Raw genomic sequence first — 19,822 nt, 5'->3', positions numbered from 1 at the left:
CCTGTGGGGGCCAATGTGTTTTGCCCTGTGGGGATCTCATGGTGTGCCTTGGCAATTTTAAAATTTTATTTAGAGTGCCGCAAGGTAAAAAGGTTGAAAATCACTGCTGTAATGCATTAAAAGGCTAATTGTGTAGAATCCAGAGACTTATCCAGCAGCACCTTTGACTTGTGTAAATAACACTGGCGCTACAAGGCATAATTCAGCTTGGTAGTAGTTTTATGACTTCTTGCAAAACTGAAACCCATGGTGGCAGGCTGTGGGGGCCACCCAACACAGGGCAAGCTGTTCCACCTTGTGATATGCCCTCAAAATTGTCCAGGCTGCGTTGTCCAGACTTTGCCCTGAAAATGCTTCCTCATTACCCTTGCATTGGTCTGTCCCTGCCTGTCACCACCCCCATTGCATCATCGCTGCCCCTTTGCGTTGTCTTATCTCAACCTCTACCACCTCTGATCGAAGACTATTCCACTTGTCCACTGCCCTCTCTGGAAAGTACTTTAAAAAAATAAAAATTGTCTTCCTCCATAAAACCCTCAATATATTGGAAAGTTTCTAGTAAGCCACCCACCTCTTTCCCTTCTCTGCCCCAAACTAAGCATGTTAAGATAATACAGTCTTGCCAGTCTTGTAGTATAGGTCATACACCATATTAGTTGCTCTTCGTTGTGCAGTCTCTAATGTAATAATGTCCTTCTGAAAATATGGCCTTCAGAATTGAACACAGTATTCAACATGAGGCCATAACAATGACCTATACAGTGACATTATTACTTCTTTCTGCTGCTGATTCTGTTAGGAATCGGGTGTGAACCCCCAGCCTTAACCGCCAAAATAAATTCAATCAGCTGCCCCCGGTGCCAGAATGTAGTAGAATACAGCAATCCAAAATCCCATAGGGAAATAAACAGAAATCAGGATTGGCCCAATACACTGAGTTCTTTTTTGATGCATTAATACCGTCTCCTGAGTGCTGTTTATTTCCCTATGGGATTTTGGATTGCTATATATATATATATCCAAAAAGATAAAGAGCGCACTCACCAGACTTGATACTAAATAAAACTTAAAAACTTTATTAGATCCATTAAAACTTTCAAGGCAAGGTCGACGTTTCGGGTCCACACATGACCCTTTTTCAAGATAACAAACGCCTGGATCTCTGGAGCAGTATGACTGACATCATCCCCCTTACCAGCTATTATACCATGGGGCCCCTCCTCTAAAGGCATAACCTACCATAACCTGCCTTTAATGGATCTAATAAAGTTTTTAAGTTTTATTTAGTATCAAGTCTGGTGAGTGCGCTCTTTATCTTTTTGGATATCTATGACCCCCAAGGAATGTGGTCTGAGTTTGGGACATCCCAGCAGCTGCCAAGGAATATTGAGAGTGCTGTTTTGTCTCATACAATATATATATATATATATATATATATATATATATATATATATATATCACGGAAGTCCAGGCACTCAGGCAGAAAAAGCAGAAACTTGGGTGCACCTCAATCCCAGAAGGATAAGTATAAGTAGAACGTCCGAGGTCACTCACAAGATTGGTAATGCTGCACGGCGGCAGACTTACAGTAAATAAGGCAATAGACACAAGGCTGTGTGGGTCAACGTTTCGGGCTGGTGGCCCTTTATCATGTCTTGATAAAGGGCCACCAGCCCGAAACGTTGACCCACACAGCCTTGTGTCTATTGCCTTATTTACTGTAAGTCTGCCGCCGTGCAGCATTACCAATCTTGTGAGTGACCTCGGACGTTCTACTTGTATATATATATATATATAATCCAAGCGACAGCTGCAACGGACTCTCTTGTGGACTCACAAGAGAGTCCGTTGCAGCCGTCGCCTGGATTGTGTATGTATCCCAGCAAGGGAGGACAGAGCTCCGGACGCCAGTATCGTGTTGTATCATAGAGTGCCGGCCGGTCGACAATATATATATATATATACACATATACCCAGAGGTGTGCTCCGCAAAGAAGAAAGAAGGAGGCAACTCACTCCCAACTGTCATGGAATGCCTGCGTTTTCTGGGACACTCCTAGAAAATGCATGGTTACCATCCCCCAAACACCAGCAGGATGTCAATCACCCTGGAAGCGTTGAGCGAAGGCTAGCCTTTGCTTGCTGCCTTGAGACAGATGGCTTGTCCAGACCCTGGGCAAGGCCACCCTCCATGCTGGGTCCATCCCTGCGATTGCAAAATCTTGCAATGGCATTCCTAATAAGCGAGCGCTTGGCTAAATAGCAAAGTACTCGCATAACTAGGGTAGCTTTCTGCCAGGGCAACCTAGATGCGAAGACAGGGGCAAGGTCGCCATGTTTAGGGACACAGTGGCTGCATGTGATGTCAAGCACTTTTCCGTTGGCTAGGTCTTGCCCCACCCCAATGCTGTGAAGGCGCCCTGCCAACGACGTGTCACTGCCCCCTGCCACCACTTAGACGGTGGTCCCATTTTCCAGAATCAGGTCCAGGTCACACATGCGCACCATAGCAGAAAATGGCAAATACTGAATGTTGCTATTAACATTTTTTCCTAAAGCTAATCCATTGATATTCTGATTATCAGTAGCTAATGCCTTTCATTTTCTCCACAGCTCCAAGTTGAATCCTGGTAGATATGTTAGAGACGTGACAAATCAAAGGTACAGTTGCAAGCAGAAATCCTACTTTATTATAACCATATGACTTTTATGGGCCTACTGTGCATCTGTGGTCAGTATATATATATATATATATATATATATATATATATATATATATATATATATATATATATATAACTAACATGAATGCCTTGGAAGAGATATCACAAATATTGCAAGCTTAACAAAACTGACCCTTGAAATGAAAACAACCAGATAACCTTTTCATTTCCAGAGCCAAATAACACCTTAAAGGAGAAGAATTGATGATTAAACTAAAATCACAGACTCTCACCTCCTAAAGCCCTCTTTGGTCATGGGCCCTTATTCTGGTTCCCTCGCAAACGCAAATTCCTTCTCAAATGGAGAAAACCATGTGCAATGCAGGTAGGGCAAATGTAACTTATGCAGAGAGTTAGATTTGGGTGAGTTATTTTGTTTCTGTGCAGAAAAATTACTGAGTGCTTTATTTTTACACTGCCATATAGATCTCAATTTGAAGTAAAACCCCACCCAAATCTAATTATCTCTGCACAATTTACATCTGCCCCACCTGCAGTGCACACGGTTTTGTCCATTTGAGAAGGAATTTGTCACAAAATTAGCCAAGTTAAGAGGATTAGCATTACATTTTTTCATTAAAATTATTATTCCTCTGAAGCTATATGTCGCCACAAGGGTTCTGCAGCACCTTACAAAGTACATATACAAATGAGCAAAACAAGAAAACTGTGACTTACAGTACAAAACAATGCAGGAGAAGGAAATGGTTTATAAACATTGCTGCATCAGCTATCATGGCACTCAAATTTTCAACATGCCGGCAGCAATAAAGTGTACGGAGAAACATTAGAGGGAAGAGTAGGGAGATTACGTCAGAGATGTAAATCGGAGAGAAATGGGTATGGATGTAAGTGAGTGTGAGAATCTTGAATTAGGTTTTGAAGGGGAAGGGGAGCCAGTGTAGGGCTTTTAGGAGACATGGTACTTGTGGAGAGGAAGATGATTTGATTGGAATGAGGGGGTGGTCTGTGAGGCCAAATACTACTAGGTTACAGTAATCCTAATTGGAAATGACCAGTTAGTGAATGAGAGTCTTAGTTGCCGCTAAGGTGTTAAAGCATCTGATCCTGGAATATTTTCCAAAATGGAAAGCGCAGGACTGTAAACGGTAATGAATGTGTGGTTTGAAGGAGAGAGGAATCAGGGAATACTCAAAGACAGCACACTTGGGGGCTACAGTAGATGGTTGCACTCGCAATAGATAATGAATCTCACTAGAATGCTTAGAAAATGCCTATAGATCGCTGTGTGTAGAGACATAGCGGCAGGGCCGGCAACAGAAATATTGGGGCCCCATTCACTGTTATATCTGGGGCCCCCCATTCCACAAACGCTATCAACCCCCTTCCATGCTGGAACACACAGTAAACTGGATGCCCTCCCTCACCCTGCAGCCCGCGCTATATCACACCGACGCACTCCCAGGCCCTATGGCTTGTGCTCTATCACACCAACGCACTCCCCCCACCCCTTGGCCTGCGCTCCCTCATCCTGCCGTCTAGGCTTTATCACACTGAAGCACTCCCTCACCTCGTGGCCTGGGCTCTATCACACTGACGCACTCCCTCACCCTTCTACCTACTAGATTGTAAGCTCCTCCGAGCAGGGCCCTCTTCCCTCGTGTTGTCAAAACCCTTTCTCATACTCATACCGCATACTCATCTCCATCATTAGCCTCAAGCCTCTTATAGTATGTTGATTGAGTCCTCACTACTTATATTTAAGCTGTAATGTGTATTGAAATCTGGCGCTCTTTATTTGTACTCTATTTGTGTATTTTATTCAATGTAATGCTAAGATTTGTCTCCCTGTACTGTTCCTTTGTACGGCGCTGCGAAACACTTGTGGCGCCTTATAAATAAAATTATAATAATAATAATTGCCTGAGCTCTATCACACTGATGTACTCCCCAAACCCAGAGGCCTGTGTTCTATCACACTGACACACTCCCTCATCCTGGGGCCTAATTTCTATCATACTGGTGCACTCCCTCACCCCAAGTCCTGTGCTCTATCACACTGACGCACACTCCCTCACCCTGGGACCTGCGTTCTATCACAATGATGCACTACCTCACCACACGGCTTGCACTCTATCATACTGACAAGCACCCTTACCCTGGGGCCTGCACTCTCTCACCCTGCAGCCTGAGCTCTAATGCTAACATGCTTCCTAACCCTCCATCCAGATCCCCCGAAAGCTAGTTCTGCACCTCCCTGCTAGTGCTTAACCCTCATATTCTGTGGCCTAACCCTTACCCCCCAGCCTTACCCTAACCACCCCACGTATATACACACATAAAGCACTCAATCTTACCTATCTGCTGAGTGCAGGGCAGGCTGATTGGGCAGGCCTGGAATACAGCATCCTCTCCTCTCCCTAATGCTCAGAAAGAAGCAGCAATAGCAGCCACCTGTAGCTCCATCCCTGGCCAGGTGCCCTCTAGCTCCACCCCCAGCAGGTCCATGTAACCCCATCCACCCGACGAGCAGGGCAGCCGGGCTGTTGGCTAGACATCTGAGGAGGAAGAGTTTGGGGCTGACTGAGCGCCATGATGACTAAGTGGGTGGGGGGCCTGTTTTTGGGCCCTAAGATCAGAGGGGCCTGTTTTAGCTGTACCCCTTGACCACCCCCTGTAGCAGACCTGTAGATTTGGTGCTTTGAAAATGCTGAATCTGCATTTGTGAAAATGGATGCTAAATTTGTGAATTATGGATCGTTTCCATGGGAAAAGACGTGGAATTGCTGATCCACATCTTTTCCGATTTTTGTAAACTTTTTGAAATACATCCTTCTCTGGGACGTATTTAATCCTGGCAGATATTTCCGATCCTCAGAAATATCTGCCAGGATTAAATATGTCCCATATAGGAAAAAAAAGAAGTCCCTTGAGGGACACCTACAATTTCCTAAGTTGTGTAGGAGTGGATTTAAGAGAGGAGGTGAAGAAAGAGCAGACAGAGAACTTGGATGGCATTCAGGAGTTGGCAGTATTACACAGACTGGGGGAGTGAAAGATATGTAGGACTATAAGGTGGTCCACATTCTCAAAAGCATCACAGAGGCCATGAAGAATAACCAGAGAGAAGTGTCCCTTGGTTTGGCAGTGGTAATTGAGGGTAATAAATTACATCTGTGAGGGCAGTTTCAATGGTGAGTAGAAGATGGAAGACAGACTTCAATGGTTGAAGCAGGGAGTGAGAGGACTTCTAGAAAGGTGGTAAGGCAGTTGTAGACAATATGCTCAAGGAGTTTGTTTACAAGTGGGAAGATATAGACGGGTGATAGTAATTATTTGAAGTGTTTTTTTACTATGCTTAGCTACAGTATAATAATCATAACATTTTGTTTTTCAGCTACAATATATGGGCACTTTTAGTGTATAACAACAGTAATAACATTTCACTAGAAAAAGATGATATTATAAAAAAGATTAATGGAAGTCAACCGAATGAAATGACCCTCCAATTTATCGATGTTGATCAAGTTGGTAAGTTCACATATAGTTTTGATGCATCTGCATTTGATATACTTGTATATGTATATATACTGTACTATACTGTATATATACTATATATATATATATATATATATATATATATATATATATAATTTGTGATGGGGGAGAGTGTGGTGCCACCTGTGATAGATCACTGATGCTCTAGGTGTCTATGGTCCCAAGATACTTCCACTTTTTTATGGGTGTCAGCTGGCTCTTAAGTATTAAGGTGATGATAAGTCACCTTTCAAATTTGTCGGAAAAAATGAATAGGGGTATGTAGCGACATATAGTATCAAGAACAATAATTTAAATATAATACGTCAAAAAAATGAATACGATAAAATGAAAAATACAGTATCAATAAATAATCAGGTGAGAGATGACTTTCTTTAAAAATATATAAAAAAAATGTAATCAAGAAATGTATATAAAATAGACCATAAAAAACAACCATTAAAATATACAATATAAAATAAAAGTTTTTCGCAATAGAAGGAACCATAAATAGGAGCTTAACTTTTTAGTGATACTACATAATACTAACCTGAAGCTGTATACACACAGTGCAATTTTGCAAGTTTGCCTATGGCTGATGACTACGGGATTTTCTTTGAACTGCCCAAAGCCTAGTTAACAAAAATACAGTAAAAAATATATTTTAATACACAATCGTTCTCTGTAAGATCTTATTTCATCAATCAGTTGCAAGTATGTCTTCATAATAAAAATAAAATTTTTTGCTTTTTAAAGGATTTAAGTAAAATTATTGTACAGCCTAAAGTGTAAAATTATAGAAATGTCTAAAAACTATACAAGCCATGTGAAAAAAGAGCAAACACACACAAGGCAGTTAAAAAGGGATTAGAATCAGCTTTATTGGCCATATTAGGCCATTTTGTTTTCGGTTTTCGGGATGTAAAATAAATGTGTTAATAATAATGACATGATTAGCCGCAATAAGAATTCTTAATTATCGTGGTCTGGACACACTTTAAAAAAATATATATATGTCCTGTAAACTCTTACATAATTCTATGAAGAAGACATTTGCCTTCTTAAGTAGTATACTTGCTGATGAATGTGTTTTTTTTCAGGATTCTGCCCGGCTGAAGAATACCCAGCTGGCTATATCTGGCCTAAAACAAAACTATTTCTGAAAGAAACAATACCGTGTCCAGCAAGTCTTACTTCTACTGCTTCAAGGATATGGTGAGAAAAAAAACATAGGTTTTATTAAAATATAATATCCATTATCTGTGCATGGAACAGTAATATATATAGCCTTATACATAAGCAAACATCTCCACATACTTTAATATTACTGACAGAAGTTGACCCGGTACTATAGGAGGCATAAGGGGCTTACTTGATTAACACAAACCTCATTTTTGTGCACTTTTATTTGTGGAAAGGAAGATCAGGGGAGGGAACAGTTGTGGAAAAATTGGCCATGTACAATAAATAGATTGTAGTGATAACAATGACCTTTCAATCGTGTTAAAGAAATTATAATATTAATAAAACCTTTTCAGTGATTTTTCTTGTTGTAAAAAGGAGAGGACTGGGGATAGTCAGACAGCAAAGCTCATTAACAATATGATATATTAGAAGGGAGAGGAGGATTTTTCTTTTTTTATTTAGATTACCTATTAATTGAGATCAAATAATGGAAAAATTATGCATTGCTATGAGTTGCAAATATGGACAAGTATGTAAACTTTCTTACAACTGCATAGCACTCTAGAACGGTAGCCCCAAATCTAGATTGGTCTTCTTCCCAGTATAGGCTTATGATGGAACTTATCAGTTGCGTGAACAATGTCATGTAGATATTATTTCGCAACACAATTTTTCCAATCAGGCTGAATTTTTTTTTTTTGCTATTTCACAATTTTTAAAATTTAGATTTAAAATAATCCATCAAAGTATAGTATTTACTATTATACAACCTCAAAGCAGTATGCCAGAAAATCAAGTCACTAAGAGGTCTTTGTGTTGTGGCTAAAAGCTGTACTAGCCCATGGAAGATTTTTTTTACATTAAGGTTTCACATTCGTAGTCAAAGACACTAGGCTACTCAGTTCCTCTTACAGATCTGGACAAAAATTGTAGAGGGTGTGGGAAGTGTTTTAGTGGGGGCACCGATTAAAAGTAACACTGAAGAGAATGCAGCATGTGATAGGTTCTCGCTACTCTTAGTACAGTAATTTAGCTTATAAAATCACTGCCAACAGTGTCCGATACAATGTAAAGCTGATTAGTGTCATTGATTTGCAAGTTCTGTATTGCAAAACTATCAGCCTCAGGAAAGATTGATGCTTTGGGGTCTTTGGCTGTAGAGAGGGGAATTTTGGTAAACTATTTGACCTAATATAAATGTTAGTCTACTGTTGCTCAATTAAACTAACAAAAAAAATAGAGTAGTACATAGACTACAATGTTACCTCACCATTTCCTTTTTTGTTTTTGAACCTATGTAAAGCAAGTACATAAAATACTTACAAGTGAATATTTATGTGTTCCAGCTATTTACTTGAACAGAACTATACTTCTTACTGGGGGGATCCAAATTTGAATGATTGCACAGGTAAGCACTGAGAAGCTTCTGTAACATTCCTGCAAGAAAGAAAACATAGGTAAACTCTGATTTACCTAATGGCGCATCTACTGTAGTGTTACAAGGGCTGAAAAAAATGTTTTTTGTTTTTTATGTAAGGTATATGAGTTCTGTGTGATGCAGTTTGAATGCAGTTGTTACACTCTTGTTCTAAAGGGAAGGAGTTAGCACTTTTTTCCTCTTTATTTTTCTAAATGGGGAGAAACAGAATGCAACAAGGTATCGTGGACTATATCTTGTAGTAAGTGAGTCTGGTTATTAAACTTAATGGTATCGATAAGGGACTCCCCATTTTAGTCTACCATGAAAACTTTCAGGCATTTGCACACCCAAGGCAATCCCATCTACATTCAGTAGCCAGAAAACTGACTAAAACAGTTCATGTTACCATACTGGACGGAAGTATTCTAGTCTGGTGCTGCCATTATTAGCTGACATATGTACATGTGCACCAAGCTGATGTATTAAAATGAAGATTGGTTAAAAAAAGGTGACAGTGGTATTGTGTGTGTGTGTGTGTGTGTGTGTGTGTGTGTGTGTGTGTGTGTGTGTGTGTGTGGGGGGGAGGGGGGTTGAAGTTGTACATTCTCAATAAATAAAAAGCTCTGAAACAAATAGAACACTAGTTAAAAAATAAAACTAGCTCTAGCACTAAACCTTCTGGGGCTGATTCAGACCGAATTTGATGGTGGGGGACTGTGCGGTGCTAATGTGCATGTGCTGACCCCCTTCAGCAAATTTTAATTTGCCATGGCCCTTGCCGTCTGATAGATAGGCATGGGGCATCCGGAGTGGACACCCGGCTTTTCATGGGCATGGCCACAAGAATGGTGGGTGCAACCATAGAAATGCTGGGCGGGCCCTAGTGAATGCAGGCGTTCCCCTGCATGCTCGGGGAGACAGATGATGTCACATGATGTCAGCACTTACCCCCACTGGGCCACTTTTCTGCTGTGAACAGAGGAAAAGTAATTTGATGGTGAGCAACCATCGACTAATATTTCCTCTGTGTGGACGCTTGCGAGCGGCTGTATAAGCTTACACATCCATATCACTTAATTAGTAGTAAAAAGTGCTTTTTGTAGAACCTATGCGCTTTTGAAGTACAGTATATAATAGGCTACTTTGCACAAGTGTTGGATTGAGGCTAAATTGTAAACCTAAATTACATAAGGTTGATAGATTGTGAGATTTGGGTAAAGTGGAAATGAGTATAGATGTCAATGAAGTGATGTCAATGAAGTGATCATATTATCACTTGACCCAAAAGATTGACTCTCACTTGTCAAGAGAACAGTTTGGAGATGCAATTGTAGAACGGCATTAATATGCTGTTATAGCTGTACAAACTAATAGGATTTCACTGTTAAACTAATATGAACTAAGATGGTTGTATTTTTGTACAGATAATGCTGAGGAATTGAATCAATTGCTGAATTTCACTGGGAGCGGTCAGATGACACAAGAGAAAGTTGAGGATGTTGTCCAGAGACTGAAAAAAATTGTCCAAGATGCAAACATCAATGCTGAGCTGGGGTCAACTGTTGTAAATGTGTTTTCCAATATCCTAAATAGCTCAGACAGCATATTAGCAAAGTCATCTTCTGAGTAAGTAATAAGCCATATTTCTCTCATATTAATATTCTTATCAATGGAGATTATGTAAATAATGGGAGCGATGCATTGGGTGAGTTCTACCTGTGTTTTCTCCCACGGTGCAGCTCTGGGACTAGGGGGGTATTTCAGCTTGGCTCGCACAGCGCATTTGGTTTGCTAATGGACAAAACCATGGCACTGCAGGTGGGGCTGATGTAATATGTCCAGAGAGAGTTAGATTTGGGTGGGGTGTGTACTTCAAACCAGCGGCGTAGTTAGGATTTTTGAGACCCCCGTCGTTATAGAAGGCCCCCCCCCCCCTAGGTCTTCCAATCGCCCACGTAGAGTTAAACACCCCCCCTTACCCCTCTGCCGCCGCATTCCGACAGCGCAGATCTCCTCCAGGCTCCAGACCGTCTCCTCCTGACGTACAGTGCTAATGAAATAATACCATCACAAAATGGCTGCCCCCTAATAGCAGACAGATTTTAAGGATGCTAGAGGAGGCCGCCGCCTCCTCTAGCATCCCTACAAAAAACTGTCTGCTGTTAGGGGGCAGCCATATTCTGAGGGGCGGTTTTCAATAGCACTGTACGTCAGGAGGAGACGGTCCGGAGCCTGAAGGACTAGAGATCTGCGCTGCGAGAATGTGGCGGCGGCACGAGGAGGGGTAAGGGGGGTGATTAACTGTACGAGGGTGGGCGGATGGGAGGGCGAGGGGGAGGGGAGGGGGCCGCGCTGTCTGCCCACACGTCCCGGCCAGCCACACACAGCGTAACATAGCCCCGCAGCGGAGACCGGCGCCCACAGTTACTCAGCGCCTCCCCGCCATGGTGGGGGCTGCGGGGCTATAGTTACGCCACTGCTTCAAACTGATATTTAAATTGCAATGTGAAAATATTACCCTGCAAATAAACAAAATAACTACCCCAGATTTAACTCTCTCTGCACATGTTACATCTGCCCCTCCTGCAGTGCACATGGTTTTTTCCATTAGCAAACCAAATGTGCTGTGCGAGCCAACCTGAATCACCCCCTATGTGTACAGTATGCAAGTATGGGTGATGCAGTCGTACGCTTCTCAGGTGCATTTGCAACAGAACACAGTATGTAGAAGAGGGTTATAATGGTGCAGTGTAATGTTAGCTAAGTATAGATGGGAAACGGTCTTCTGACAGACCACACTTAGGTCGACAGTCATTAGGTCGACCCCGGAAGGTCAACTGGCCCCAAGGTCGACAGGGTTAAAGGTCGACATGGGTTAAGGTCGACATGGGCCAAGGTCGACATGGGTTTAGGTCGACAGTCATTAGGTCGACATGAAGTTTTCACTGTTTTTTGAGTCGACGTGTGCCGACAGGCAGGCGGTATTTCATTTCGATGTGGAAGCAATTGCAGCTTGCTTGTGTCCAACTCTGCATTGGCCCCAAAATAACACCATATACAACTTATATAATAAACCTATAAAAACATGTCTGTACAACAATGGGATAACAAAGCCTTCATGGGAAATAATAATTCTGTTATATTTTATATTAGCGATTACTCTATTGTTTAATTCAAATCCTTTTTATTTCGTTTACTTATTTGTTATGGCACTGTGTGTTAATTTCAGAGCACTCCAAACAATAGAAGCCTTGGCCTTAAAGATTCAGTTTTCAGGCCCGTCTGTCAGCATTGTGTCAAATAACTTGTGTCTGGGAGTTTCCAAAGTTAATACTACCTCATACAATGGTTCTACCTTCAGCGTGGGAGCTCAGAGCAATCATTCCGAATTTGAGGTATAGTAAGCCAACATATTCATTTTCCTGTATGCAAAAAGGTTGGAATGGAATGTAAGAAAGTTTTCTGTTTTTAACTTCTAACTGTAATTTGATGGGATTAGGTCAAGTAATACAATGGATTAGGGAAAAAATAGTGAGCAGACTCTAGCAAAGTAGCCACGTCAGTAAGGATGTAGTGTAACATGCAGAAACATGAAACTGTAAAAAGCAGTGTACCAATTTTATATACATACAGTACTTTATGCTTACCTTTGATGTCTCCTCCCTGGAGACGCTGCTTCGCACATTGAGGGTCAGGATCGGGCTGTCAATGTCTAGGCCAGTGGTTCCCAAACTGTGTGCCTAGGCACCCTGGGGTGCCTCAGGACACTTGCAGGGGTGCCTTGGGTTGGTGGACAAAGATCAATTCATATTATTTATGGTCAATGTACCAGGCAAAACCAGTGCTGTGGCTGCCAATCATAATATATGTGGACCAACAGAAGCAAATCCTGTCCCTCACCAGATAACTGTGACATATAAACACAATGCACTTCATTTAATATTTTTTTCTTAAATTCTTGATAAGAAGCATTTGGCCTAGGGGTGCCTTGAAAATATTTTGATGCTCTAGGGTGCTGTGAATCAAAAAAGTTTGGGTACCACTGATGTAGGCACTAAATTGCATCATTTATCCCTGTCCACTTGGGACCATAATTCCATGCATAATCTCTTTATGTTGCCCGCTTGACTAGGAAGCAGACAGGTTGCAGGAAATATGACCACTCTTGCATGGGCAAGGGGGATTGCCTGAAACTTGAGGAAGAGTTGGCAAATATGCAGTATATACATTTATATAATATTTAAATTTAGACAAGGTGATAGAATAGGGTACATTTAAGATGAGAGTTCTGTTGAAGATAGGATGTTGCCCATAGCAAGTGGGCTTAACTCAGATTGTGGTATAGTGTAAATGGGTAACCCGGTTCAATGTGACCCGGGACCTGTTCACTGCAATGGAAAAGCCGGCGCTGGGAGATGATCTCCCAGCGCCGGCACAGGCCATGCCTCTGGTGATGTCACCCACCCGTCAAAATGCTGGGTTGGGACACTTGTGTTAAAGGGGTCACAAGCCAAGTCGCACCCGGATTGGAGTCAGGTATAATATCCCAGGTGCGACCCGGCTTGATGGTGTAAAAGGGGCATTAGAAATGGGGTTAAAATCACCCTGTGTACATACAGCAAAAGTACATAGTACATATGTGATTAGACAGGACAGTGATAGAGAAAGGAAATCTGGAGATGTGTTAGTCATTATGTGATAATACTGTAATATAAGCAAGAGTTGCCAATATGTATTATTAATTTCAGTATTTTTTCCAACAGCTTGAATTGAGCAAAAGTCAGGATAATCCATTGGCTTCCGTTGTCCTCCCATCCAGTCTACTGTCCAACTTAAGTCAAAGTGAATTCTATACAGTTTCAAGAGCACAGTTCACTTTCTTCAGTAAAGCTGGACTTTTTCAGGTTAGTAAGTGGCATTTTAAACAACTACAATAACTATCAGTTATTAGTTTATGTTTAATAGAATATTTACTTATTATTTATTACCCCTGCGCTAACAAGTTTAGTGACTGGTGATCAAAATGTTCACAATGAAGTAATTAATGAATCAATCAATCAATCAGTCAATCAATCAATCAATAAATCAATCAATCACATCTATATATTTATAATATTGTTCTGTTTTTAAGTTTTTTATATAAGGCTATATAATTAAACATTTTTATCAATATTGGCTATGGTTTAAACATAGTTTATTTACCAGTGCCTGACCCTGACACTTATTATACCCTGAGTTGACTGGCACCTGCGGATGTCTTAGACTTCGACACTTTCCAGGGCAGACTAGCTCCACCCCGTACTCGGATGCCACCTGGTCTTTTGCGGTGCTACAAAGTCCCAACCGAATCAGGGTACTAGTAAGAGGATAAACTGACTAGACAATGCAAAGATAAACTAGGCTCTGCACATGAACATAAACTAGAGCATGCAACCTTGCAGACAAGAACTGCACACAAGATTTGGGACCTCGCCACTATAATGGGAATACATTGCAATAAACCAAACAAGAACTATAACCAAGGTATTGCGGATGGGTTTGCAGCCTAACCGCCTATGTGACACCATCGCAAGGCTAGACCAATATCTCCAGCATCTGCCGTGAGACAAACAAACAAGAAACACAACAAGACAAGTAAGCTTCTATAACTCTGTTGTGGGACAAGACCTATGGCTCCAGCTGGTGCCGTGAGAATACCAATGGCAGATAGTAATGAAAGGTGCAACTTCGGTACTTGTGTATTTTCAGGGCGCCCACTAAGATATTTGCTTAGTGGGCTATTCTGCGTAGTGAAATCGCATCGCATGGCACGTTTTCATGCTGTGCAATGTGATCTCACTAATTAATTTATTCACTGCACCCTGACCGACGATCACATCACACACAAAATCGCATGCGATTGCATGCGATTTTGCGTGCGATGCGATTCAGCAAAACACCCCCATGTCTATGTGATGCAATGGGATTAAGCACGACCCCACTATCCACATCACCCCGATGCGTGGTGAACAGATGCGGTTACGCGTCCTCCTGACTTTTTCATACCCCCACTATCCACATTGGTGTGGAGTCGATTTTATAAAGTGTGGCGAACGCAGCGAGTCACCAAGGCCGAAGCGTGACAAGCGGACACGGATAACTTTACATGTATTCGCCTCGCTTCGGGGTGACATGGATAGTGGTGGTGTGCATGGGTGCTTTTAAAATGAAGTACCATCACATCTCATCGCATGGGTGCTTACACAATGAAAAATCGCATCACACCCCAAATGGCATGCGATGCGATGCGATGCGATCCGCGGGCAGGGGTGCACTAAAAATTAACTAAGGAAAATCGCAGTGCTTTTTATTCCCTACGGTGCCATACGTATGTAAATTGGGCGCCCTGCAAATGCACAACTACCGCGACTTCCTCCACAATGTGTGGGCAAGCCGCTGGTACTCACAGGAGCTGGACACAGACAATATATCACATACTGGATGCAATGGTTCTCTGACACAGGCAGGATCTCACAGGATACATGGCAGGTATGCTTACTGGAATACTGATACACAGGCTGGACCAATCTAGGACACAGCTGCTGCACTGAGGTCCTAGATCCACACGCTGGAAAACACTGGACTCTGGAATAATCTCAGACAGGAGTTTTCTTGGAATCTCTCATAATCTCTGTGACAGCATAAATTGCCAGGGACAAGGAATATCATAGAAGTATAAAGGGAGTATAACCGGCAGGGTTCAGTGCTTAGAGCACATTTATATACCAAGTGGCTTAGAAGCCACACCAAGACAGACTAAGGCATGCATGGAAACCATGCAAGGTGGATCAGCCAAAACCTGGAGTGCTGATCCGGTCAGTACATAGAACATGAATAACAGCGGTGGCAGCGGTCGCAACCCACAACATAAACACAAATTACTTAATTTAATATTTTACTTATAAATTTCAAAACTAAATGTTTTGCCTCAGGTGCCATGAAAAGTATACTGATACTCAAGGGTGACGTGATTGAAAAAAGTTTGGGAACCACTGAGTTATGCTACATGAAATTAAGTACTTACTGTACATCCATGTTTTCAAATATTGCAATTTATACATGATGGCCCATTATCAAAGTGTAGAGAAAGATGTGATGTTTCAAAACAGGAAACGGCAACGACACTGACAAATGCATAATACCCATTTTCCACCAAAATCCCAGATGTGAGATTTTGTCACGTCTCACTTTCCAATGTCCCCTTTTCCACTCCACTGCATTCCCGGGTATTCCCTGGCTGAAAACAGCCTCTCTTAGCATCTCCTCTGGTGTCATCAGCTGCTAGAGCCCATGAGGGACTAATCAGCAGCTTTTTGGGAATTCCTGGGTCTAAAATTCCAGGTAGGAGCTGTATTAGCTGCAGCTTGATTGGGAAAGACCCACTAAAAATGCTGCTTGTGACCAAGGTAAAAATCCCAGATTACTTTAGCAAAGATATTTTTTTTAGCTGTAGCCATTTCCACTGACATAAATCCTGGGTAGGTGCTCATTCATGTGAAAAAACCCAGGATGTTTATATCAGTGGAAAAGGGATAATAGACATCGATGTCCAAGTCTTTTCATAAAGGATATGATCTAACAGTATTATAAGATGTTCTTGACAAGAAATGTTAACTGGCTGGTTACAGATTGTTACTGTATGTCATTAAGCTAATTGCAGTATATCAAGGAAGAACTTAGCAATTACCCTCTGAACATTCACTTATGCTGCATTGTCATGTGCAATTTTTAATTACGTGAAAAATGTTCTGAGGAAGGTTTAAATTCTTCTGATATTATAAACAGGACACTGGGTTAAAAAGCTAACAAGTTTCCTTAACAAACATTTACACACTTCCTGTACAACATTTATCAGTAGCTGCACAAACTGGTTGGAGATGATGACAAATATTATGTGGAGTGGACCCAAACATTCTTTCAATTTAAGAAGAGTTTTAAGTAGCATCATCTAATTTCATGTCAGAGTGTGACACCTTTTTGGTCCTCAGCATAACTGTGTCAGTGTGACCATAGAATCCCAGGATCAGTGAGTGGCTTAAGATATTCTCAATTGCGATGCGATTCCTTGATTAGCGGATTCCTCAGGCAGTGTAATTTATGCAGTGCAGGATGAAGGCCGAACCCGGATGGTTTTTTAAAGAGGCAATGCCTTCCAAGGTGAAACCTTGCCATGGAAAGCATTGCCTCTTTAAAAAAATGTCTGAGTTTGGCCAACATCCTGCACTGCCGCCGAACTCAGGCGGCATTACATCCCGCCCATTAATTTAAATAACTGAAGCTGCTTGTGCATCTTATTTAAATCACTTTGCAAATAAGATTCATTTAATGGAAAAAGTCACACTAAATATGCTCAGTGCTACCAAGTGAAACCACGCCATGGTGCAACTAGAAAGGTTGCCTAACATGCACGGAGACAAGAGGCATAATACTGTGCAAAAGTTTTAGGCAAGTGCGGAAAAATGCTGGAAAGTACAGATGGATCCATGCTAGTTCATACTGCCGTGCGTCGTTCGCCAAGATGCCACAAATGGAGTGCTCACATGAGCTGTGCGCCAAGATAGAAGGCTATGGCACGCCAGCCATATAAACAAACACATTTCTTACACATCTACCTCAAACTTTTGGATAGTATGGTACAATATTTAGACAAATCTGTAGTCCATGTATTCAAAACGCACATGTCCCCAATTTCACAAAATAAATACAGGTTGAGTATCCCTTGTCCAAATATCTGTTTATCCAAATTATTCTGAAAACCAAGTCTCCAAAATGTACTTTTATTTTTTGCTAAAAACCTACTGGGTACATCTGTAACTGGCACTACTGGGGAAATAACATGTATCTGGCACTACTGGGGACATGATATGTATCTGGCACTAAATATGTGCAAGGACATGATTGTTTGCCATTAAATTTCAGTGCCTGAGATTGTACACAAGCTTTGTTTCATGTTTTGAAACCTTGTTTCATGCACAAATAATATATATTTGTGTGTATTTCATGTGTTTGATGTGCTTATACAGCATAATTGCAAGATACCTCAATATAAAAATATTCCAAAATACGGAATAATCCTTTATCCAAACTTCTTCTGGTCCTGAGCATTTTGGATAACAGTATCACATTGTAAAACACATAACAGTACATATACAATAATATGATTCTTTATAAGAAAAATTACATTGCAGCACAAGTTATTAACCTCACATGGCCACAGCCACCCTCTGGGCCATGTGAGCTGGGTCTTTGGCCACACTTGCTTTTTTAAAAGCCTAATTATATAAATTTTGGTACTTGTTACCTAGAACGGCGCCCATCGCGGGCATCGCATGTACATCGCATGCCATTATAATGGCATGCGATGCGACCAATGCGATGCCCGCGATTTCACATAGAAATGAATGGTAAAAGGTAAATCGCGTCGGTCGCATCGCATGCGGCCAAAAAAACGCATGCGATGCGACCAACGCGATTACCGCGATTTACATAGGGAACAATGTTAAATGGGCCAATTGACCCGATTTCACATAGGGAACAATGTTAAATGGCCCCCAGACCCCAAATAGCCACCCTGAAGTGTGAAATGGCCCCCTCAATGGTTAACGCCACCCCACGATCAACGTCAACCTGAAGCGTGGCGAGCGCAGCGAGCCCGCGAGGGGCGGCGGTACGCGTCCTCCGACCTTTTCATACCCCCACTATCCACGTCGACGTAGAGTTGAGAATAGAAAGTGTGGCGAACTTAGCGAGCCACCGAGCCCGAAGCAAGGGGACGCAGATACCTGTGAAGCCCGCGAGGGGACGCGGATACCTGTGAAGCCCGCGAGGGGATGCGGATACCTGTGAAGGTATCCGCGTGCGCTCGCCATGCGGGTATCCGCGTGCGCTACCCCCCGACGTGGATAGTGGGAGTATGAAAAGATCGAAAGACGCGTACCACCGCCGTTTGCCACGCTTCGGGTTGTTGTTGATCGTGGGGTGGCGTTAACAATTGGGGGGGCCATTTCACACTTCAGGGTGGCTATTTGGGGTCTGTGGGCCATTTAACATTGTTCCCTATGTGAAATCGGGTCAATTGGGCCATTTAACATTGTTCCCTATGTAAAATCGCGGTAATCGCGTCGGTCGCATCGCATGCGATTTTTTGTCCGCATGCGATGCTTAAGTTCTGAGAAGCATGAGATGCAAACTTCCTGGCTAGTATATATATGAGGATTAGCCGCCTTGCTAGTTTTTAAGAGTCTGCTCAGCTACTGTATTACTATGTTGAACACATTCAGGAGCAGTCACTAAAAGTAAGATAGCCAGGCATTGGATTATGTTAGAATAAGATGGGATGAAGATTTAAGGTCTTTATTATACATTTATTTTTTGTTCAACAAAATCTGTTCAAAACTAGTTGTTCACTTCTAGACCCAGCTGCCTACTCCCATGGCTGTGAACTCAAATGCATTTCATCCTTAAATGGCTAGCGGTTTGCTGAAACTGTATGAAATGTAGAAGGCTTGACATTGTCACACATCACCGGAGGCGTGAGTTTTCACCCTTCTCCTGTAGTACATACTGTGGTTTGAAGGGGAAAACTGCAGCCGATGTGTGGTGATGAATCTTGTTTTGTTGCTTGCTTTTGTTTAAAACACTATGGGTGAGATTTAATGGGATGAGAGATTCAGAAAGTGAGAGATTTGGTGAGAAATCTCCAGTTTTTTTAAAGCGGCGATCATTTACACTGCAAAATCACAAACTGGTTTAGCAGTGTAAATGATTGCCGCTTTAAAAAAACTGGAGATTTCTTACCAAATCTCTCACTTTCTGAATCTCTCATCCCATTAAATCTCACCCATAGTGTTTTAAACAAAAGCAAGCAACAAAACAAGATTCATCACCACACATCGGCTGCAGTTTTCCCCTTCAAACCACAGTATGTACTACAGGAGAAGGGTGAAAACTCACGCCT

The 19,822-nt window shown here is 41.9% G+C and overlaps 1 protein-coding gene across 5 annotated transcripts in view; it reads left to right on the top strand.

The window, feature by feature from the left end:
* The window catches only part of ADGRG6 (adhesion G protein-coupled receptor G6), a 171,832-nt gene that overhangs the window by 129,952 nt on the left and 22,058 nt on the right, over nt 1-19,822 (top strand). For all 5 annotated transcript variants that reach the window (XM_083176219.1, XM_083176215.1, XM_083176218.1 and 2 more), the window contains 7 exons: nt 2,614-2,661; nt 6,082-6,215; nt 7,322-7,436; nt 8,753-8,814; nt 10,251-10,452; nt 12,056-12,221; nt 13,590-13,730. In XM_083176219.1, the coding sequence (XP_083032345.1) occupies nt 2,614-2,661; nt 6,082-6,215; nt 7,322-7,436; nt 8,753-8,814; nt 10,251-10,452; nt 12,056-12,221; nt 13,590-13,730 (868 nt within the window). The remainder of the gene's footprint in view (nt 1-2,613; nt 2,662-6,081; nt 6,216-7,321; nt 7,437-8,752; nt 8,815-10,250; nt 10,453-12,055; nt 12,222-13,589; nt 13,731-19,822) is intronic.

This window comes from Crinia signifera, chromosome 3 (assembly GCF_055691185.1).
Source record: "Crinia signifera chromosome 3, ASM5569118v1, whole genome shotgun sequence".
NCBI classification, from domain to species: Eukaryota; Metazoa; Chordata; class Amphibia; order Anura; family Myobatrachidae; genus Crinia; species Crinia signifera.
This window is presented reverse-complemented; position numbering and strand designations above follow the sequence as displayed.